The sequence below is a fragment of the Pipistrellus hanaki genome, assembly GCF_964339955.1.
Source record: "Pipistrellus hanaki genome assembly, chromosome: 13".
Lineage (NCBI taxonomy): Eukaryota > Metazoa > Chordata > Mammalia > Chiroptera > Vespertilionidae > Pipistrellus > Pipistrellus hanaki.
Window position 1 is genome coordinate 19619615 of NC_140515.1, and position 23160 is coordinate 19642774.

Consider the following 23160-nt stretch of genomic DNA (forward strand, 5'->3'; position numbering starts at 1 on the left):
CCGACAGCAGAGAAAGGTGGTCAAGGGGCCCTACACCCTGTCATGCGGCTTAGACGGAAAAGGAAAAAGAAAACACGGGTTCTCTTTGAAGCCGTTCCGCCGCTCGAGTGTAACAGCCTTCCCTTTGGGCTTTCCCAGTGCACTCCCCGTGGGCCGGGCCCATCCGAGCCGTGGCCATCACCGTGCCGCTGGTGGTCATTTCGGCGTTCGCCACCCTCTTCACCGTGATGTGCCGCAAGAAGCAGCAAGGTCTGTGGGCGGGGTGTCCCCGCCAGGGGCAGGGCCTGAGGGCTGGTCCCCCCAGGCGGGCCTCTGGGAGGCCCTGGGGGCTCCTGGCCTCTGTGTGGCAGTGTCACCTCTTGTTTCTTGACGATGACATTAGGGCGCCCGGTCTTAGGGGACAGGACAAAGCATTGCTCATTGCTGTCCATCTTACCTTCTTTCCCAAATTTAGAAAACATATATTCACATTTAGATGAAGAGAGCTCTGAGTCCTCCGCCTACGCCACGGCACTCCCCCGGGAGAGGCTGCGGCCGCGGCCGAAGGTCTTCCTCTGCTATTCCAGCAAAGACGGCCAGAACCACATGAATGTTGTCCAGTGTTTCGCCTACTTCCTCCAGGACTTCTGTGGCTGCGAGGTAAGGAATCTCAGGTCTCTCACTTAAAAAAAATTTTTTTAAAATATATTTTATTGATTTATTATAGAGAGGAAGGGAGAGGGATAGAGAGCTGGAAGCATCGAAGAGAGAGAAACATCGACCAGCTGCCTCCTGCACACCCCCTACCGGTGATGTGCCCGCAACCAAGGTACATGCCCTTGACCAAATCAAACCTGGGACTTTTCAGTCTGCAGGCAGATGCTCGATCCACTGAGCCAAACTGGTTCGGCAACAAGTCTCTCACCTTCTGTGGGGGGCATGGGGCACATGCTCTGCACCCTCTCCTGGCCACCTTGTCCCTCCTCCAGGCCTCCTTAGGGGGTACCTGCCCTCCAGCAGTGCCTGGCTTCCAACTCGGGGTCCGCCTCGCACTCTTCATCCAGTCTCTTCTACTCATCACTTTTCTCATGCTCAGTTCTATCCCTGACTTCACTCAGGCTCAGAAGCTTTGATGGCACCCACCTGGCAGGAAGTTGTATGGGGACAAAGGGCAGGCAGCTGCCCAGGGAGCATGTAGTGGAGGTGGGGAGAGGTGGTCACTCGACAGCATTGGAAGGTCAGAGAGATCAGGGCAAGTAAAGTAGCAGGTTTGACAATGTGGGGGAACTTTGCTAAGAAGGGGAAATAATAATGCATCAAGCGCTCAAATGGTCTGCTGTGGTTTTTCATCTGTTCTTCTGAGTTAAGCTATTCAAACGTAGCTATTCTATAATGATATAGTGTTAATCTTAGAGCGAAGTTTGACGCTCTCATGGACACGTTTCTTACGAATGCAAGAATTGTACAATAATTATGTAGTTGGGTTATTTGTGCCTGCTGGAGGGTTTCTCGGAATCTCCCCATGCGGTGAGGCTGCCCCCTAGTGTAAAAGAAACGTACTTACAAGGCTGGGCCGGTTTCCCAATGCAGGGAGGTGGAGAGAGGTTGGCAGATTAGCACATGTGCTAAAAAGCAACAGCAAACGATTGCAATACTGTAGAAAATTTGGAAACTAGAAAAATATGACAAAAAATGGCCTGTAATCCCCACTTGGAGAAACAAGGAATGATGGTTACTATTTGGTGTATTTGCTTCCAGACTTTCTGCAGAGATGAAGTCATACACACAGTTTTGCATTTTGAATAGGTCGGAGTTATTTTCTCTGTCTCATTTTAATAATTGTTTACACAATTAGCAGCTTTATATAAACTGCAATTTTAATCAGCCACATGATCCATGTTATTTCAAATTGTTAAACATCTCAGTACTTCAATATTGCCTCATTTCTAATGATTTTCCAAAGACAGATTCCTGGAAATGGAATTGCTGGATTAAACATAGGAACATTTTTCAAAATGCTTGGTATATAATCTCTTAGACTTTATAATTTATAACGTTGGGAGAATTAGAGCATGTGTAAGACAATTCAGGATTATTTTCAGCAAGTGGAAAGACAGATGTTGAGGGTTTCTTCCCCTTGGTAACACCGTAGAGCAGAAGGCAAAGTCATTTTAGATCTCCTTCCCCCTCAACAGACTGTGGCTGTTGTGTTTGGGCATAACCATTGGGAATTAGTTTCTGAGCTATAGAAAGGAAGAGAAGCCCTAGTTGGCTTGGCTCAGTGAAGAGAGCATTGACCTGCGGACTGAAGGGTCCTGGGTTCAATTCCAGTCAAGGGCATGTACCTCGGCTGTAGGCTCAATCTCCAGCCCTGGTTGGTGCAGGTGCGGGAGGCAACCAATTAATGTCTCTCTCTTACATTGTTTCTCTCTCTGTCTCTCCCTGTCCTTTCATCCTTTTATTCTCTTAAAAAAAAAAAATCAATGGTGAAATACCCTTGGGTGAGAATTAGCTAAAAAAAAAAAAAAGAAAAGAAAGAAAGAAAGAAAGAAAGAAAGAAAGAAAGAAAGAAAGAAAGGAGGAGAGAGATACACTTGCCAAGAGATGATTTCAGTAGAATCAGATGAAAATGGTCTGAGAAGGTGAAGACCTCTGAGGGGGCCTGGTTTTCTTCTCCCATCCTCAGTCTCCCTGCCAGACCCCCTTTGGGGTTAAAGGCCATGTAGGATATGACTGTGAGGACCACTGTGAAGTATGGTGGGAAGTGCTGGTCACTCATGAATTAACCAGAATGGCCATGTTACTGCAGTCCACCCTCCTCTCCAGCCACTGACCAACTAGTAAATAGCATGGCTTTGAGATGGCTGGGGAGGTCCTCTTTGTCAGTCATACTCTGTGGCCATGAGTCATCCCAACATTGTGGGTGATGTGACATCCAGACCTGAACCCCATTTCTCAACCCACTTTGGGGGTCCCTCACCCACGTCCCTCCATCACCTTTCAGCTTTCTCTCTGGGACCTGACACCCCCCCCCCCCCCCCCACCACCACCACCACCCACCACCACATGTAGGCAGCCTCACTTATCAGGTAGACCAACCCCAGGGCCTACGTTTTCAATGTTCTGCATCACACATGATTAAGTCCCTTGAGGGCCTCACACATGATGTGTTTTAGGCAGGTTGTGAGAAGCTCTGTGCTTCTGTCCTTTCACGTGTAGGACAGGAGTGGTAATGACCCCACTAAACCGAGGGCATTATGCTAAACCGAGGACATGATACAGAGGGTCTGCTGTGTGACCATCACCCATGGACTGTTAGCTGTTCCTCAGGGCCAGGTCACCTTACAGCTGCCAATGATTAAGGGAGAGATAATGTGCCCTTTTTAAAAAACATATATATTTTTATTTCAGAGAAAGGGAGAGGGAGAGAGAAATAGAAACATCAATGATGAGAGAATCATTGATTGGCTGTCTCCTGCACCCCCATCACTGGGGATCAAGTCAGTAACTCCTGCATGTGCCAATGACTGGAATCGAATCCGGGACCCTTCAGTTCGCAGGTTGATACCCTATCCGCTGAGCCAAACCAGCTTGGACTGATTTGTAACAATCCTTGCGCGACACTGCAGGCTGTCTCAGTGAGTGTGGGTCCTGTCTTCCCAGGTGGCTCTGGACCTATGGGAAGACTTCAGCCTCTGCCGGGAAGGGCAGAGAGAATGGGTCATCCAGAAGATCCACGAGTCCCAATTCATCATCGTGGTCTGTTCCAAAGGCATGAAGTACTTCGTGGACAAGAAGAACTACAAGCACAAAGGAGGCGGCCGCGGCTCCGGGAAAGGCGAGCTCTTCCTGGTGGCCGTGGCCGCCATCGCCGAAAAGCTCCGCCAGGCTAAGCAGAGCTCCTCGGCGGTGGCGCTCAGCAAGTTCATCGCCGTCTACTTCGACTATTCCTGCGAGGGGGACGTTCCTGGCGTCCTGGACCTAAGCACCAAGTACAAGCTCATGGACCACCTGCCCCAGCTCTGCTCCCACCTGCACTCGCGAGGCCACGGCTTCCCGCGAGACCACGGCCTCCCGCGAGACCACAGCTTCCCACGAGACCACAGCCTCCCGCGAGAACACGGCCTCCCGCGAGATCACGGCCTCCCAGAACTCGGACACGTCAGCAGGAGGAACTACTTCCGGAGCAAGGCGGGCCGGTCCCTGTACGTGGCCATCTGCAACATGCACCAGTTCATCGACGAGGAGCCCGACTGGTTTGAGAAGCAGTTTGTGCCTTCGCAGCCTCCCCCGCTCCGCCGCCAGGAGCCGGTCCTGGAGAAGTTCGACTCTGGTCTGGTGCTGAATGATGTCATGTGCAAACTGGGGCCCGAAAGTGACCTCAAGGCTGAGGTGCCGGCCCCCGGGTCACCAGAGGGGCAGCAGCTGGGCCCCGACGAGGCCGCGGAGGCCGCGGGCGCCCCGGTCCTGCAGCCCCTGCTGCGCGCCGGGAAGGCGGTGGGCGCCTCGGGCATGCCGCGGGACTCGGGCATCTACGACTCCTCCGTGCCCTCCTCCGAGCTGTCTCTGCCCCTCATGGAAGGGCTGTCGGCGGACCAAACAGAAACGTCCTCGCTGACCGAGAGCGTGTCGTCCTCCTCGGGCCTGGGTAAGGCCGGGGCCCCAAGAGCCAGTGGGTCTGTTCGCATACAGGCCCAGCGTTTGCTCCTAATCCCGATATCGGTGAAAGTGCTTTCCTAGTTTGGGGGCAGGCCTGTGTGGCAGTGACACCTGATGGGAAGTAACACAACTGCATTGATAGTTTCAGTGGCTGCCAGGTAATGGGAGTGTTCATAGGTCTGAGCTGATGCTAAATTACGGTGAACTGCCCAGTTCTACGTTATGTAATATACAACGTGTGCCCTATGCCACCTTCCTAAACCTTAGAAACATCCAAATACCAAAATGCAGTGGTCCCCAACAGTGTTCGATGACCTGGATCTTTGTTGGGACTTGCACTGTTCACCATCCCCATGTCTTTCAAGCCACATCTGTTGAACCTGGGTTCAGGGATGCGGTGTTCTCCCCACAGCTCAGCACAGTTCCAAGTAGGGCCTGAGGGAGGCCCCATTTCCCCAGGGAGCCCCTGCAGGACGCCGTGTCATCCTTACTGTGCCTGTGACCAGCTGGAGTCAGGCATGCAAACCCTTGACTCACCACAAGGGAACTGGGGCCTCTTAGCCGCTTGAGCTGTTTGGGATGCCTGCCTCACTTGCCTAAAGCCTGTGGTCCAAACCCAGGGTCTGCCATGTTCTGGTCTGAGTGCCCAGTTTCGTGAGGTGTGACCTGTGTCCCTGCTCTCTCTTCTTTCCTTAGGTGAGGAGGACCCTCCTGCCCTTCCGTCCAAGCTCCTCGCCTCCGGGGTGTGTAAAGCAGAACCTGGTTGCTGCAGCTACACTGGTGAACTCCACGCTGTCGCCCCTTTGTAACCAAACGGAAGAGTCTAAGCATTGCCACTTTAGCTGCCGCCTCTCTGGTTCCCCAGCTCATCTCTCTCTGGCTGAGTAGCCCACTTGGAGCTGAGGGTGTTTGGAGTGAAATTCCTGCCAGTACTTGTTCTCCTTGCCCTTATCCTCAAACAGATATCTTGGCAAAGTCTCCAGTTTTCTAAAACCATATGGAGCCCGGAAAGGCATGTCCATAAGATCTGACAACAGCTTGCCATGGTAGGTCAGACCTTGGGTTAGAGCCAATCCTGAGAGGTAGAGAGGAAACATAACAAAAAGAAACAGGAAAATACCTGCACTGATCGTTCAGACTAATTTATCTCTGCAAACGTTGCCTGTTCATTGTTGGCTACTTTGATTTGAAATGCTTTGTAGAAAAAGCACTTTTAATACCTTCACAACCACAGAAATCAACTGTCAGTCTGTCTGGAACCCATGTCATTAGGGATGATACTCCTGCCCCCTTTAGGTGGGGGACTTACGATGTGGGGGCTGCTGGGCCAGGATAACTGTCTAGACTGTCTGACTGAGTTGGGCTGGTCAACACACAATGGCTCCAGAACTCAGCTCCCAGGACCACCTCTGGGTCTGAGTAGCATCACGCGAGGGCCCGGTCTGCCTGCCAAGCTCTTCTGGGCTACATTTGCTGTGCTGTATCTCAGATGGTGGTGCCTGGAATTTTATTCTTGAGAGACCGATACACAACTGGACTCTAGTACTGGAAGTTGAGGTTCATGTGTCACTTGGCTTCCGGTCTAAAAGCTGTGTCCAAAATATTCGGGGTCAGAACCCACTGAAATACAGCCGTGTGTGGAGGTGGTGGCCAGTGAATCTGCTGAACTGGTTTTGACTAATGACAAACCTCTTTTTAAGAAGGTGAAAGGAGGGAACTGTTCCAAAGATGTGTGTGCTCTTCGAATATTGTCTGAAGAAGTCATGGGACCTGAAATCACTAAGTTCTTGAATCTGAAAGTGTTCTCCCCACAACCCAGCCTGTGACTCATGTTTCACTTTTTGTTTCTTTTGTACTCACAGTGAAAGATTTATCTCTCGTACTCCTTCTTACTGAAAACAGCTATTTGGAGCTTAGAAGGAAAGAATTTTCTATAAAAAAAAAAAAAAAAAAAGGAAAATGTTCCGTTTTTATGAATGACTTCCCGATAGAATTTCTGTTTCCAAAGGGAAAATAGTTCCCTTCTCCTCCCTGTGCCCTTCGGGGTGTGAGCACCCTCTCCCACCCTTTTCATAGATGCTGTTGGACTTGGCACCCTGTCTTCTCAGCATTTTCCCCAGGGACCATGTTTTTGCCACCAGCAAAAAGCACTGATGTGAAAGGATGCTGGGAAGCAGCCAAGGCGGTGGGAGGCGGGAGGGGCAGCATTCTCTTTCCAAGCACATGCTCGGCAGGTGGGAGGGAAAGATTACACGCTCCTGGAAAGAAGAGGTTTGGGTATATTTTTGATGCAAATGCCACACTTCCTGCTCTGCACAGGCAGCTGGCAGCTTCTTGGGAGAAGAACGTGATTGTCTGTTCTCTGGCATCGAGTTTCCTGCAGCTGCTCTGAGGGAGAGACAAGTGAGCAGCAGAACTGCCTCCCCCGTGGCTTGTTGTTGGAGAAGAGACGTTCCATGTTTATCCCCGTGAAATAGAGGACAAGCACAGAGCTCCTGCCCACATGTGACCGTCCTGCCACCCCATCCTTGGCATGCTGTGAAGGAGCTCGGGCAGTTCAAACTTGCCAACATACGAACGTTATGAGAGAGATTTCTATTGAGACCAAATGGTGTATGCTCCAAAGGAACTAAGGGCCACTTTTAGGATAGATGTTCAGCTTTGCTTGTGAAATGAGGATCTATGCGAAAGTGGCCCCAGTGACAGCATGGAGGATGGGGTCAGGGGGAGCATTCCTAATGTGGGCAGAGAGCTTGCTAAGTGAACTCACTTATGAAAATGGAAGGGAAAAAAGGTGCTAGTCCAAATATCAGGTACTGTTTTAGGTTGGATTTAAGGTTTGGGCACTTATTTTGAAATACAAATATTTGTGATCAACAAAATTGAACGGTTGTACACTGGGAATGTCCAACTCAGAATAAGTTGAGAAGTCCAGTTTCCTTGATTTGCCTTATTAGTTTCACTATAATTCTCCCCCCCCCCCCCCCCCATCTCATCCTGGGAATGGGAATAATTGCCTTGTAGATTAAGGCAAAACATCTGTTTTAAGCAGAGCTCTATTTTTTTTTTTTTTATTCTCACATTGTTCTGGCCAGTGGAAATGATAAGCCAGAATTCAGATAAAGGTTCTATAAGTCACAGGCTTTTAGACATTAGGGAAACAAGCAGAGTATAGGGATGATCTGAAGTCCTTGATCCTGAGAGTCAGTGGCTTGTGGAGCTAATTTAGAAGGTGTTCTCTGGACCGAAAGACATGTATAAGTCCAAGGTTCCAGGTTACTGAGAAGCCTGCAGGGAGTTGAAGATGGTTGTTTATCTTAGCCCACAGTACCCTGCAGAAAGGACTTAGCATCTGACACAGTCATCTTTGCCAAGAGAGTAAGTGATAACAGAGGTGAGAGAAAGCCCAGGTAAAGGTGTGCTCTTCTCTCAGGTCAACGACAAGGGACCGCCTAGGAGAAACCAGCCACCCACACTGTCGGCATAACGCCCTCCAGAGGGCCAAGTCCTGGGCCTTTGAACAACACTGATCTCTAGAAAGAAGTCCTTCAGATCCAGGCCCAGGTCAGTGACTCGTAGCTAGGTAATAAGTATTTTGAGACAAACATGAGATCAGCGGCCTATAAAATTAAGAGAGAGTTTTTTGATTGACACATAAACAGTAACTGAAGATAGTGCCAGATCAGAGGTTCAAAATTATGTCTTTTGCAACCCGGACATCTTTGGAATCCACTGTATAGTAATTTAAGTTCAGGTATGTTTGTCAAAGTTTAGTCTTCATAGCCACATGTGTCTTTTTATTTTATTATTTTTTTAAACCAACCTCTAGTCTCAGGTTTCCTGACTTAAGTGTAAACAAACAGGAAAACCATTTCTAAACATGTGGGTTTATGTGATTTTCTTCAGAGTCCTCCCACGCAAAGGGTTGAGCAGCTTTTCTTTAAAAAAAAAAAAAAAAAAGAAAGAAAGAAAAAATAAAAGGAAGTAAAAACAGCTATTTTGTTGGAGAAGAAATAGTACACCCTCCTCCCCAAAGAGAGAAAACCCTATAGCAGTATGCAACTGCCTGACACTAATTCGGCTCCCTTAGAGAGAGGAATTACTCTTCATGTCCTTATTGGAGAGAAGTGGACAAGCCAATGTGAAGGTCATTAGACTTTTCTATTTTGTTGGTGAAAACTGCTACCCTTATTTAGTAGATGGTATGTCTTTAGGGGGCACCAGTGTGGCAGGCGAGGTGTAATGATAAATGCGGTGTGATTATAAGTGGCAGTGACATGCCCTCTCAGTGTTGGAGAGACATAGGGCATGGTGGGGACCATGGCAAACTGAAGGGCTCCTCTCCTTCCTACAGGCCGCAGGTACTCCAGCCAATTGTGACACAGAGTTTCCTGATCTTCCCATCTTTCAAGAGAAGCTGAGAATTTGGGTTTTTACATGAAAAATTCTGATTTGTTTAGAATTGGCAACTAAATTACAAAATATTTTAAAATGCATTCAGACCCAGTAGAACACATGGGTGGACCTGATTTGGCCCACTAGCTGCCAGTTTGTCACCAATCTCTGCTTCATAAGATTTGAAATGAAAGGCATGAATGTACATTCATATAGATTTCTGGTACCACCAGTAAATGCTCTTGCTAAATGCAGTCAGTAGCTGGAGTGCTGCTTTCCCTCATTGTTCCCCCAAAGAAATGTGATATGATTGTGAATGTATGTGAAATGTTTTGATTGCTTTCTTTACATTTTGTGTTTTCAGAGAAAGGCAAGCCAGTTGTTAATATTAAAATGAGATTTATGTTCTCCCAATTAAAAAAATATAACATTTGAAACAATTTCACTTAAGCTGTACAACTGAAGGACCTTATTTGTAATTTTAGCGCTTGGTTTAAAAAGTTTTTTAGATGATGTACAATCCAGAGCTAAGGCCAAGACTGAATAAGGAAAAGCAGACATTGTGGGGAATAGGGCAAGGGATTCAGTGTGTACTAGAGCCGGGTATTTGCATTGTCTTCTGCTTTAAATGACCCGTGAATTAATTCTGGTTCCGAGGTGTGAAATTATATACCAAGAAAAGCCTTTTTTTTGGTATTGAGATAGTAGTTAGGAGTCCTCATGGGGTATTGGGCCGTCCTTGCTCTATCTCCTCCTTTCCAGGCGCGGGGTGAAAATAAACAAAAGGAAGTCTGACTGTAAGCCAATAGCTCTGATTCCGATTTCAGAGTTCGGGGGTTGGTGAAAGTTTGGGTTATCTAGCATGCTCCCCCTGATGACAGACAAGGCTGCGCCTGAATTATTTCAGACATATGGCTGTGGATGGGATTCTGGATGTTCAGCAAAGGAGATTCTGTAACCTATCCTGCTGATCAGATAGTTCTTTGTACGTCTTCCCTATAGAAATTCAAACCAGCCTTCTTTTGTTCACATGCAGTGGAAAAAGAACAGCTGGTCACCTTCCCTGTGTTTGAAAACCATAGTGAAATCATTCCCCTGGAGTTTTTATTTCAATGATAAATAATCCCACCTACTTAAGCCATTTTTCATAGCTCTTATTTTCCAAGGACTTAGTAATTTTCCCTGCTATTCTGTTTCCCAGCTTCATACTCAGTTTAACTGCCCAAATAGAATGAGGTGTCTTATTCACATTGGTGCTTTGTGAAGGCCAAGCTCAGAATGGGGATTACAAGGAAATTCTTCTGTGCCCAGCTTCTCTTACTACTAAAAAATTGAATGGCACTTTATAAAATGATATATCACCTATATTCATTTGGGGATTGTTTGATTGCCATTTTTGTTGTCATTGTTTTTGTTCTTTTTTCTTGGTGGCAGTCAGTACTCTTAATAATAGGTGCCCCCTCAACCCCCGTGCTTAAACATTTGGTGCACATTCTTTTTTAAATATATTTTATTGATTTTTTACAGAGAGGAAGGGAGAGGGATAAAGAGCTAGAAACATTGATGAGAGAGAAACATCGACCAGTTGCCTCCTGCACAACCCCCACAGGGGATGTGCCCGCAGCCAATGTATTGATACATGCCCTTGACCGGAATCGAACCTGGGACCCTACAGTCTGCAGACCAACGCTCTATCCACTGAGCCAAACCGGTTTCAGCTGGTGCACATTCTTAATGTGTTTAATGCAATTCCTGAATTTCTTCAAGGTACTCTTTAAGACCAGCTCTTACCTTCTGAGTGGCAGGTGGTACTCCCTCCCAATTTTGGGTTTTATTTTTATATCTCTAGACATTACCTTTATGACTCTCAATATTATTAAAGGGTTCAGACTTCAGTTTGACCGCTGGTGAGATAGACAGCAGTTGCTAAAGGTTAAATTGCCGAGGTCGAATGTAGACCTCTTGGGAATTTTGGTTAGTGTCTTCTCTCCTGCTCTTTGGTTCCTTTCCAAAATTCAGCTGGGACCACAGACTCCCCTCGGGGCCTTTTTATGTTCTAAAAGGTTGCAGCCATGGCTCTGAATTAACCATGTGCTGTATTTTCACACCCAGAAGGTGTAACAAAAGCAAACCATTATGACTGGTTTATGCCACATAAAACTTCAGATGCAAAGAAGCAATCTTTGTTTGTAAGTGATGTAGACAAAGCTGACTGCTCTATTCATTCGACAAAAAAAATTATCATTGGATTATACTAATGTGTAATCATCTGTTATTTTTTTTTTTAAAGGGTGCGTGTGTGTTTTATATTGAAAAAAAAAGTGAGTGTGAACAGAAAAAACTTGTAAAAATCAAATGTGTTCACTTAGAAAATAGGTGACTTCTGTTTTCAGGGTTAGTTTTTCCTTTCCTACTACAGACGCTCCCTGTTAGCACATTCTTGGGAGAAAACCTGTGGAACATGGTGGTTACTGCCCTTGTCTTTGTTTCATCTTTAAGTTTGTCCCTTGTGGGGTCTGGTGGAATAGTGAGCACTGACAGACTAGCATTATTTTACATTGAAAAAATGTCTTTTTTGATTTGTACATAACTGAATAGGTGACAGTAGATCACAGCTGACATTTGCAAAATGTTGTTTTTGTACTTTTAGAATTTCTGCATCAAATAAAGTGTTTTGTTTTTAGAGTGTCGTGGTTCATTATTCTAGATGATCTTTCCTGTTTCCTGAATAGCTGGGGTTCCTAACCTAGTTTCCTGAGGGCTCTCCCTCTGAGATGGAGAGAGGTTGTCCAGGGTGAGGAGGCAAGGGTGTCAGTATGCCTCGTGCTTTAAATCAGAGGAAAGGAGCCTGCTGCCTTGACCATTTACCTCACCCTCCGTGGGCAGTTTCCCGCTGCCTGTGTGGCGTCTGGAGCAGGAACAGGAATACATCCGGGAGAAGCTTGGCTCTCAGAATATATGGACTTTCTTTGCAGACATTTGACAAGAGCCGTTACAAGTTGGGAGCCACTAAGACATTTCCTGTAATTCACAGAAAAAGAGGTGCCTGCTCATTCTTCCGACAGACATGGTCTCGCCTCCTTTGTGCTTGGTGCTGAGTTAACTTTTTTTTAAAAAAAATATGTTTTATTGATTTTTCAAAGAGAGGAAGGAAGAGGGATAGAGAGCTAGAAACGTCGATGAGAGAGAAATATCGACCAGCTGCCTCTTGCACACCCCCTACCAAGGATGTGCCCGCAACCAATGTACATACCCCTGACCAGAATCGAACCTGGGACCTTTCAGTCCGCAGACCAACGCTCTACCGCTGAGCCAAACCGGCTTCAGCCTGAGTTAACTTCTTGGTGCGCATTGATTTCGGAGTCAGTTCCCAGCTCTGCTACTATCACTGTGACTCTGACTGCATCTTTGGGTCTTAGTTTCTCATCCAAAGACTGGACCAGTCAAAGGCCCTGCTTCCCAGGGAGGTGAATTGAACAGGGTGATGGATGTGACGTGCTTTCTGGCACATAGTACAGTTGCCCCTTGAACAACATGGGTTTGAACTGAGCGTTCCCTTATCTGTGGATCCTCCCCCCCCCCCCCCGCCCCCCAAGTATATCAGATAAGATGCACACACGATCCCTCCATATCTTCGGGTTTCGCATCTGCTGACAAGCAGCCACGGATGTGGAGGGCCATTACCCGAAAAGAATATGGTGGCAGTTTAGATCTTAGGAGCATAAGACTTGAAAAATCAGGTTTCCTTGTTTATTGTTCCTTCCCCCTCTCTTCCTTCCAACAGAAGGAGCGGTAAAACCGCTCCCAACGGAGCACCGAGGTTCCCGAGAGGAGGGAATTCTGTCAAGTTCTTGCCTCAGATACCTTGGCCCCGCCTTCATTTTTCCTGTGTATCCATCCAGGATACTGCTGGTGGTTTTGCTCACTGAGTTCTAGCCCATGCTCTCTGCTGGTATCCATAATTCCTAAGAACCAGTGTGCGAGTGCTAAGTGCTTTATACACCATCGTCTCCGTTATCTTCACAGCTACTCCTCAAGGTGGGTCATGTTGCTGTCCCCACTTTATAGACAAGCTCAGAGAGGTGCTCACTGACTCCTGATCTCAGCTGGTTAGGCACAGAGCAAGGATATCAGCCATGGCAAACCCTGCCCAGGCTGCTTCGGTGTCACCTTGGTAAGGGTCTAGTCATCTAGGTAGTGGCGGACTCGGTGTCTGTGTGTGGTCAAAGGCAGTAGAGCTTTCCCAGGATGGCAGTGACGCCAGAGAGGAAGTGATGGCAATCTCTGAATGCCATGGCTAATACCTGCTCTGAGTGCTCCTCATGCCTTTGTCACCACAGCCCCACGTGGAAAGGTACTATTAGCATAGCATCTTCATTTTTGAGATGCTAAGGCTTGGAAATTAGGTAGTTTTACTGAGGGCACAAGCAAGGAATTGGCAGCACTGGTATTCAGATGTCTGAAGCATCCTTATTCCTAACCCATGGGCTACCCTGTTTGCCAGTACAGTGTACAGGGAAAAGAAAGAACTTTTAGTAGCAAGTTATGGTGACTTGGTTCACTTCTGAATCCAAATACTGAAGGTAAATTTGGTTTAAGGTTAAGCAGCTTGTTCTAAAATGACTCATCTGGAAGAGTCTCATAAAGCATGTGCTGCAATAAGTGAATTCCTTTCTTTTTCTTGCATTAAAAGTTATAGCTAATACTTTCTATTAGTGGGGTGGGGTGGGGAGAATCCTCTTTGGGCAGCATGAGAAACCCTATTTTTTTTTTACCATATTGTTAGAAAGCAGTCCATTTTTACAGCTGCTTAGGGACCTTAGAGTAGCCAGCATCTGTGGGGCCTCCCTACTGGGTTTATGTTGCTTTTCAGAAGCCCACACTTTAAGAGGTAGCAGAGACCAGCTTCCCCACACAGGCTTTAAGTAGAAAAACCCCTCATTTTACTTTAGTTAAGAGACTACAGGCAATAAGTTAAGCAGGGGTGGGAAAGGGAGGAGACACAAAATGTAGCTGCTGTTTTGGGTGTAGTGGGTTCTCAGTAAGAGACAGTTCTTCACCCCTCTCCATTATACCTGCGCCCACCATCCATAGGAACAAAAACAGAATTGGTCCAAGAACAGGATAGGAAGAGAATACAATGATGGGAAAGATGGACAAAACATGGAGCAAGGCCTTTTTCCATGAGAAAAAAATTCAAGTGGATTCTTTGGGATTCAGGGAAAGTAAGATCGGTGGGCGTGGTTCCCTGGCATCTTTCTGGAGCGCTATTGCACCATCTGTCACATCTATAGATGACGCAACCTTTTATAACATTTGAGAGTCTAAAGGGTGAACTGGGGACAGTGACGAATAACATGATTCTTGTCCTGACTGCATTTTTTTTTATATATGGGGCTGTGGCAAATTGCTCTGAGCCTTTGGGTGTGTGTGTGTGTGTGTGTGTGTGTGTGTGTGTGTGTGTGTTTGTGTTTTAAAGATAGTAATGATACCCATTGTGGGGATTGAATGTGATGTGGTCTATAATGTACCCAAGGCCATGCTTCACAAGTGTTAGGCACTTGGTAAATCATGGCTATTAGATAGTCTGTTCAAGAGCAGGTCTTGGACTTGGGGGGCCATAATGAGATGGGTGGGAGAATCCTCCCTCTTCTTAGGGTTTTCAGCCCAGGGACATGCCTGGCTGATTTGGTGGTGGTTTAGAAAGGAAAGGGGTGGGCATTGAGGAGGGGGAGGTGCTCCTAGAAAAATTAAGACAGTAATTCGGGGGTTATTCATAGTTGACTGTTCATAGCCTGTGACAGTTGACCCTGAACTCTTGAGATCTTCTGACATTCTATTCACCAGGCTTCTCTTTTCCTAGTTGCCTTCTAGCCCCAATAGAGACACATTTATCAAGACTTGCTGCTTCAAGGTCCCTGTGCCAGACAGATGACCACACTCCACTCTGGATGTGAACAAAAGCATTTCTGTAACCAGCTATCAGTACGGGGTCAGGGGAATGTTCCGACTTTTAGAAGTTGGAAGGGGGCAGAGATCCAATAATAGTCCTTCAGGATGAGACCCCTCTTCCTGTGGTTTCCTCCCCTCCCCCCACTCCTGCTGGTCATGAACCTTCCAGGGAGTGGGCAGGTGTCAGCTTCCAGACAAGATGTAATGTTTCCCACTGGGCTGGGCAAGGTCAGGCCATGGAGAACTTGCAGCAGAGAAAGACTGGAGCATGCCTGGTGGCAGAATGCAAACCGGTCAAGTCGTGGCTTTAGTGTGTGCACCTGAAGTTAGATGCACTTCAGTGTTCTGCACACGTGTGTGTGAGTGTGCAGTCTTATCGATGAGATTGTTTTACTATGTCATTTTCAGCATTATGATTAGAGAGGTCTTAGGCATTCTCAATTTAGATCCCAGCTCCCCCTGGCTGTGTGCTGGTAGGCAGGTGACTTGACCTGGTTAGGACTTAGTTTTCCCATTTGGAAAATGGGTCATAGTCATATACCTCACAGGGCTGCTGTGAGGCTTGAGTGGGAGGCCAGGTGTAGTTCTGGGCACGGAGCCTGGCACACAGGAAGTAGGTCAGGGGTGTGCAGTTATAAAGCAGGGTCCCCATATGTCTCCTTCAACCCTGGCCTGGGTAGCTGACGGGCTAGATAACAGAACTGGATTTCCTGTCTCCTGGAGGTCTCGGTACCGCAGGGCAGCTGGCAGTGGCCTTCCCAGGAGATGGCCACTCGATCAGGTGGCACAGTGCCCTGTTTGAAACCGCCAGTGGCCCTGGAGGTGAACACCAAAGTTCCCACCTGGCCCCCTGCACACTCTTTGTCTCATGTCCCTTTCTCTTCTGTGGTCAGACCAGACTTTATTCCTCACTCATCGTTCCCACCCTGAGGCCTTTGCATATGCTGTTTCTTCTGCCTGAAACACCCTCTCCTGGTCTCCTTTCCTCTGTCGCAGTCAAACATTCCCTGACCACAGTCCAGCCTGGTCTGGGTTCTACCAGATGCCACTAGGAGTGCTTTACTCAGCTTGTGTGATTGTGTAAGCGTCCTACCCTCTGGGCAGGCTGGATTGAACCTTTCCGTGTTCCTCTAACCAGGGTTCTGTGAGCAGAAAGGATTTGCTTTAAAAGAAGCCTCTTATTAGCTACTTGAAGAGCATTGGTTAGGCCTGAACAAGAAGACCCAACACCTTAATCCTCACACAGGCATCGCCTTCCCCTGGACAAAGACTGCACCAGGTTAGTGTTGCTACATCAGTATGTAGCACTGCTTTGACTCCCACTCACCCTGCAGTGCTACAGGCAGGAAAAGTTGAACGTCCCTTCCAGTAATTCCACTTCTAGGGTTTTCTCTTTAGGGAATAACCAGAAATATCAGTCAAACTTTATTTTGCAAAGGTTTTCATCACCAAGCATTTCTCTGATACTGAGAAATGTGGAACAAGCCAAGTACCAGTTGGAATAAATATATTAGAGAAATATGCTAATTAACCTGGACGCTGTGGTGGGTTGACCGGACAGGAGGAGGTGGCCTGCGCAGTGTCGGGGGCGGGCAGCAGGGGCCTCAGCGTGCCTGCGCTGGGGGAGAGCCTGCTCAGCAGCAGCTGCAGCTGCTGTGGGGCCTGCAGAGTGAGGCAGGAGCCAGACCAGTAACTCGAGGGTGGGGGGCGCCGCATAATTTCGAATTGCACTTTGGGCTCCTAGTTAATGATGAGAAGAGGGTACATTGACTTGGCGAGACAGCTGGGTTGGTTAGAGTGCTGTCCCGATACACCATGGTTGCAGGTTTTGATCCCTGGTCAGGGCACATATAAGAATCAAATCAACCAATGGCCCTGGCCAGTGTGGCTCAGTTGATTGAGCCTCCTCCCGTGCACTGAAAGGTCCCTGGTTTGATTCCCAGTCAGGACACATATCCAGGTTGTGGGTTCAATCCTTGGTTGGGGAATGTGCAGGAGGCAATCGATCAATACTTTGTCATTAATGTTTCTCTTTCTCTCTTCTTCCCTCCCTCCCTCCCTCCCTCTCTCTTCTTCCTCTCTCTCAAATCAATAAAAAGAAAAAACAATGTAATATGTTTTGTTTTTTTTAAGATTCAACTAATGAATGCATAAATAAGTGGAACAACAAATCAATGCTTCTTTCTCAAATCAATAAAATAAAATTAAAAAATCAGAGGGCACATTTATACAGTAGGCCAACAACTAACCCTTAACAATTACTTTGTAGAAGAATATTTCATGACGAAGGAAAAGACTCCATACATTAAATAAAAAAAGGATATAAATTAACAGTGGTTATTGATATGTTTTCTCTCACTATCAGTATACGCAGTATTTTCTACATTGTTTTACAATGAGTGGTATTGTATCATCATTGGGTTTTATTTTATTTTTTTAGAATATATTTTTATTGATTTCAGAGAGGAAGAGAGAAAGACAGAAATATCAATGATGAGAGATGCTTCCTGCATGCCCCCTACTGGGGATCGAACCCACAACCCGGGACCGAAGGTTCTCAGGCAGATGTTCTATCCACTGAGCCAAATGGGGGCTATCAGTGGGTTTTAAACAAGATGGAACCCGATGAGCACCGGGAGGCCAGGGTGGTGGTCTCCGTGTCTTGCCCTTGCCCTTGGCCATGTCTCTCCTGCAGTTGCTTTCTCTGATTGAGCTCCTCCAGGCCCTCACCCTACTTTCCACCTGGCACCAGTCAAAGTGCATTGTCCACTCTCCCCCAGGCCATTCAGGGCCCCCCTGCAGACACCCTGACTTTCTCAATTGATGATTTACTGAGGTGACTGCCCTGGTTCCCCCTTCCTAACTACCCTTTTAGAGTTTGGGGTGATGAACTGAATTTGAGAATAGACCTTTATGCACTGATCATCAATGTCTTCTGGCCTCTCTATCAGTTTCCAAACTGGACAGTAACCCACATTTCCTGCCCATCTCCTCCCCTCCCCCCACCAAAGGACTCTCTTTGGGTCTACCACCTATTCCCAGAGTCCCAGCCTCAGTCCAGGGACCAAGTTTCCCCTCCCCTTTCCACCCCAGGGCCACGCATGGAGGAGATGGGCACTGCATATAAACCCGTACGGAATTCAGTTGATTTGTTTTAACCTAGAAATTCTACTTGCAGATCTATTCTGATTTCTGGAAACCCTGAATTATTAAACGGGAAGTTAAGAAGTTGCCCTTAGTAATAATGAAAACGCATGTTGCCTTTGCTGTGTACAGGGGACTTTCAGCCACTACATCTGTGCCTCACTCAGCAGCCTGAACTTTTCAAGGGTCAAGGTCTGCTGTCTCACCTTCGCCACCAAGGGCCTTCCAGCCCCTTTGCCCCCAACCTGCCCCTCTCCAGAAGTGTGCCCTGTGCTCTCTCTCCTCCCAGCGTCCACACCTCCTGTTCTCTCCACCTTTGCTCTGCCTGGTTCCCTAGGCTGGTCAGGGCTTAGCCGAGGCCCACTTCCCACAGGAAGCCTCCCTGTGCCTGAATCTGGGCCCCGCTTCCTGCAGACTGTCTCTCGGCATGGCCTCCTCCCTAACTGCCCCAGAGGTGAGGGGTCTGTGTCCCCATCAGCTGTGAGCTCAGGAGGTCAGGGGCTGTGTCTGTCCTGGTGACAGAATTCAGCGGCATGTAGCAGATGCTCCAATCGTCGTTCAGTGGTAGCTAATGGAAATAAAACTCTCATCTTTGACCAGGCTGCTAGCACACCGGGTGCTGGTGTGCAGGTCTGAAGTGCCTGCTGAGTTCTGGGTTGTTATTAACCAGCATGGCCGGCTGCCTTGGGGAGCCTCCGCAGCGTAGAGCAGGGAGAATTACAAAGGTTTTGGGGGAAAAGGTTGAGAACGGGGGCTCTGGATACAGGTTTTGCCCTTGGAATTGTAGCGCGGGGGAGGGCATGTGCTACTTGAACAGGAAACAGATGGGTCAAGAGGCACTGAGTTTGGGGTCAAGGAGCCCCTTTGAAACTGAAGTGGAATGAAGCTGCAGCTGTTGGAATGATCGTTGGTTTGCTCAAGATGCTCCGTTTTTGGCCCAAAAGGCAGGCTGTGGGCCAGGAAGAGGCCACCCAACACTTTGAGGCTGAGTGCCTGCCTGCAAGGAGAGACGGGTTGCAACGAGGAGAGTCTCAGCTGTGCCGGAGAAAGTTCCGAACACCGTGCTGGTCGTGGGGCTGAGCTGGGAGAGGGACATCCCAGCTGTCAGGACAGGTGCCTCCCGGGGAGCCCCCGCACCCTCTCCCCTGTGCCAGGACGCTGTTTTAGCTCACCCCCGGGAGAGAGTGAGGAGGCCCCGCCTCGCCTGGCAGTCCTTGGCCCCTGAGCCAGTGCGGGCTCCATCTAAGCTTCAGTTCTTTCACCCGAGGGGTCCACACAGCCCTACCCCTCACAGGGCAGTTATGAATGTTCAAGTGCAGTGTTTCCCCAACTTTTGACATACGTGTACCCCTTCTATAATTTTCGTAACGCTGAGTACCCCTCGTACTCATGAGAACGTAGAATTAGGCGCAGCTAAGCACGGTGCAGTGCAAATCCCCACCGAACTCCGGTGCAACGCGTACCCCCACCAAACTCTTCCCGTGCCCCTGGGGGTACGCGTACCACACTTTGGGAAACACTGAAGTAGAGGAAACACCGAAAAGATATATCTGGCACAAGAAAACAACTAATGGATTTTGTATTTTTATCGTCATGGAGCCTGTTGTAGAGGGCGTTCTTTATTCCTGACTTTGTGAGGACAGTAAGCGTTTATCTGTTGAATGAATGAGTGAATGAATGAATGAATGAAAAAGTTTTATTTAGCCTGTCTGGCGTGGCTCCGTGGTTGAGTGTTCACCTATGAACCAGGAGGTCCAGGTTTGATTCTGGTCAGGGCACATGCCCGGTGGTTGTAGCTGGATGCCCCCACCCTGTGGGGGGTGTGCAGGAGGCAGCCGATCCATGATTTTCTCTCATCACTGATGTTTCTATCTCTCCCTCTTCCTTCCTCTAAGAAATAAGTAAATTATATATATATATATATATATATATATATATATATATATATATAATTTTAAAGTTTTACTTAGCCGGGACTGGTTTGGCTCAATGGATAGAGTGTTGGCTTGGGGACTGAAGGGTCCCAGGTTCGATTCCGGTCAAGGGCATGTACCTTGGTTGCGGTCATATCCCAGGTGGGGGGTGTGCAGGAGGCAGCTGATCGATGACACTCTCTCATCGATGTTTCTGACTATCTCTCTCCCTTCCTCTCTGTATAAAATCAATAAAATATATTTTAATAAAAAATTAAAGTTTTACTTAGATTCCCACGTTTATTTCCCCACGGCTGGCCCAAGGCACGTCTGGCTGCAGCTCTTTGAGGCTCAGTGTCCGCCTTCCCAGACTCCCAGCCCCCCCCCCCCCCCCCCCATGCCAGGAGAGCGGGGCGCGGGCAGGAGCCGGCACGCCCGGAGTCTGCCCGGCGGCGGGGAGGGCGCCCGCACCCCGGATTGGGCGGCCCCTCCCGCTCCCACCCCGTCCCGGAGCCGGTGTGCGCGGGGGGGGGGGGGGGGGGGGGGTAGGGGTGGGACGGGGGCGGGGGGGGGGGAACCTCCCTCCGGAGGCCGGCTCAGGTGGCGGGGATGCCCTGGGGGCCAGGTAGCCCGCCCTCCCTCCTCCCTTCTTAGCCTGCCCCGGGGCGGGCGGGGCGCGGGGAGGAGGGAGTGCCCCGCCGGGGTCCCCGGCCACCCAGTGCGGCCTCCGCGGGGGTCCGGGGCCCGCCTCCTGCCCACGTGGCCCGCAGGCCGCCCGCCCCGCCCCGGGGAGCCGCCGCCGCCGCCGCGGTGCGCCCTCCAGCCCGCCCGCCGGCCGCTCCCCGCGCGAGGTGAGTGCGGGAGGTCAGCGGCCCCACCTCCCCCGGACCTCCCGGCGGGACTCCCCGCTGGACTCCCCGCTGGACTCCCCGCTGGACACCCGGGGCGGACGGCCGGCCGGCTCCTCCCGCCCCGCTCTCAGCGGCGCTGCCCCGCCCTCCCCTCCCGGCGCGCCCTCCGTGGTCCCGGCGCCCGCGGCGGCTCTGCCCGCTCCCTCCCCGCGGGCCCCGGAGCCGCGCAGGTGCCCGGGGCGCAGGTGGGCAGAGCCGGGACCCCGGCCCGCGTCCCTGCGGCCTCCAGCTCCGGGCCGCCGTGCCCGCGCCGCTTCCGGGGCAGCCGCCACCTGTGCGGGAGCAGCCCCTCCGCTCCCGGCCTCGGGGCGCCCGCGGCGCGCAGGCCCCGGGCCCCCGGGGGCCGGGCTGCATCTTTCCAACCGCGCGGCCCGACGATCCGAGACCCCGCGAGGGCGCGGACACCCAGGGTAAGGGGAGCCTCCGGGGCCGTGGCCGGAGGGGGCGAGCGTTTCCGAGCCTGAGGCCGGCTGACCGGGGAAAGGCGCTCCCCGGCTCTGCACGAGGAAGAGCTGCCCCGGCTTTCCCAGCCTCCTGGTCCCGGCGGGACCGCTGCTGAGCGGAGCGGCGTGTTCCTAGAGGAGCTGCTGGCTTCCCTTAAAGCCTGAACGGACGGACGCACCGGACGGACTGACGGACGCACCTGCAGACACTCGTCTCTGAGTACGTGAGGCCCCAGGTGCAGTCGCTCTCTGGGCTGGGTGTGCCAGGGAAGAGCTGTGCTATGTTTTTGTCTTAGCTGTGTAATCCTGGGCAAGTTACTTCACCTACCCGTGCCTCGGTTTCTCATCTGTGAGATGAGGATGATGATAATTATACAAACCGTAAAGGGCTGGGTAAGGTCAAAGTTCTTAAAGTTGTGCCCGGTACGGGGTAAGTGCTCCCTGTGTGAGCTGCTCTTATTGTTACGGCTGACACCTGTCCGTGCTCAGCCCCAGCTCCCCAGCGAGGAGGGTGAGCAGGCTTTCGCGCCTTCCCTTCTCCCATCTGGGAGCTGCACCATCCAGACAGTGGCTGTGGTGTCCCCTCCAGCCCGGAAACCCCGGGGCTTGGCAGTAGCCCTCGGTACGGTTCGCCAGCTTGTGCAGAATGTTTCTCAGGATGTGCAACCGGTCAGGGATGGCCTTTGTCAAGGGAAATGGGGTCTCTTACCTCCTCTGGAAGCTGAGGGGTGTAGCTGGATGTTTGCCTCTCCGGGGTGGGGTGGATAAAGTTTCACTTGAATTCCTTTGGGCTTGGGCCCGGTGACAGCCTGACATTCTCTAGTCTCTGTGAGCGGAGGAGTCTATTTCGGTGCTCAGGGGCCTGAACTTGTCCCCAGCGCCCCATTCTTCCACCTCCTGCAGGCTGTCCCCCTCATCCGTGTCCCTGGGCTGCCCCAGCTCCGTTTCTTCTCGCAGTGGTGACCCCAGAAAGGAGTTCTGGACCTGGGGCTGCAGGAACCTCCTAAAAGGCAGGTGAGGGGCCTGGAGCACGGGTTTGTGTTTTCCCAGAGGGGGCCCTTTTCATCATGTTCTGCAAAATGGCAGCGCCTCACCAAAGCGGACCCCGAACTGCCGGTGGGGAGATGTTTGCTCTCACCCCCTGGGCAGGGCAGGCCCGAATTTTTAGGGAGTCAAAATGGCGTTATTACCTCTGCCTCCGGGACACGGAGGTGTGCACGTGTTCCTTCATGCCCTGGCTCAGAGCACAGCACCCCGTGGACAGGTCAGATCCAGCTTGACTTGAGGAAATCTGATGAGGGAAGCCAATTGAGGAAAGGAGGGTCAGGGCGTGGGGGAGGGGATGTCGGCCTTTGGCGGGCCTTTAGGCTGGAAGGCAGTTCATGAAAATTTGAGCTCCAGCTGTCAGGAGACTCTTCAGGGCCTTGGCACCCGCTCTTCCCTCTGCTGAGCACACTCTTCCAGCACTTCTCACGCCCGGCACCTTCCCGCCCTGCCCTCCGATGGCTCCTCTGTCCAAAGCAGGCCCTCCCCCCATTTGTTTCTGTCACCTTCTCTCATCGCATTTTTTTCTTTTCCACAGAGCTTACCTGAAATGGTCCTACTCGTGTATCTATTTATGGTTTTATTGTCTGCTTCCACCCAGGAGAATGCAGAATCCAAGAGGGCAGAAATGTGGCCTCTGGCACACAGTAGATGCTCAGTAAATGTCTCCGGAGTGACAGAATGAATGAGCATCCACTGAGTGAAATGAGGTGCGGCTGG

General features: G+C 50.0%; 2 protein-coding genes across 4 annotated transcripts in view; both read left to right on the forward strand.

Annotated features, from left to right (window-relative positions):
• The window catches only part of IL17RD (interleukin 17 receptor D), a 69114-nt gene extending 57399 nt beyond the window's left edge, over positions 1–11715 (forward strand). Inside the window, exons 10-13 of one of the 2 annotated variants that reach the window (XM_084903123.1) lie at positions 139–249; positions 455–639; positions 3643–4627; positions 5335–11715. In XM_084903123.1, coding sequence (XP_084759249.1) covers positions 139–249; positions 455–639; positions 3643–4627; positions 5335–5447 — 1394 coding nt within the window. In that variant the 3' untranslated portion in view covers positions 5448–11715. The remainder of the gene's footprint in view (positions 1–138; positions 250–454; positions 640–3642; positions 4628–5334) is intronic. The other variant, XM_084903124.1, reaches the window with a different exon arrangement.
• Positions 11716–21091: 9376 nt separating this feature from the next.
• ARHGEF3 (Rho guanine nucleotide exchange factor 3) overlaps positions 21092–23160 on the forward strand; it is a 284073-nt gene continuing 282004 nt past the window's right edge. Inside the window, exon 1 of one of the 2 annotated variants that reach the window (XM_084903131.1) lies at positions 21092–21363. The gene's annotated coding sequence lies outside the window, so the exon portion shown is untranslated. Of the gene's footprint in view, positions 21364–21509; positions 21617–23160 lie in introns of those variants that run through there. The other variant, XM_084903126.1, reaches the window with a different exon arrangement.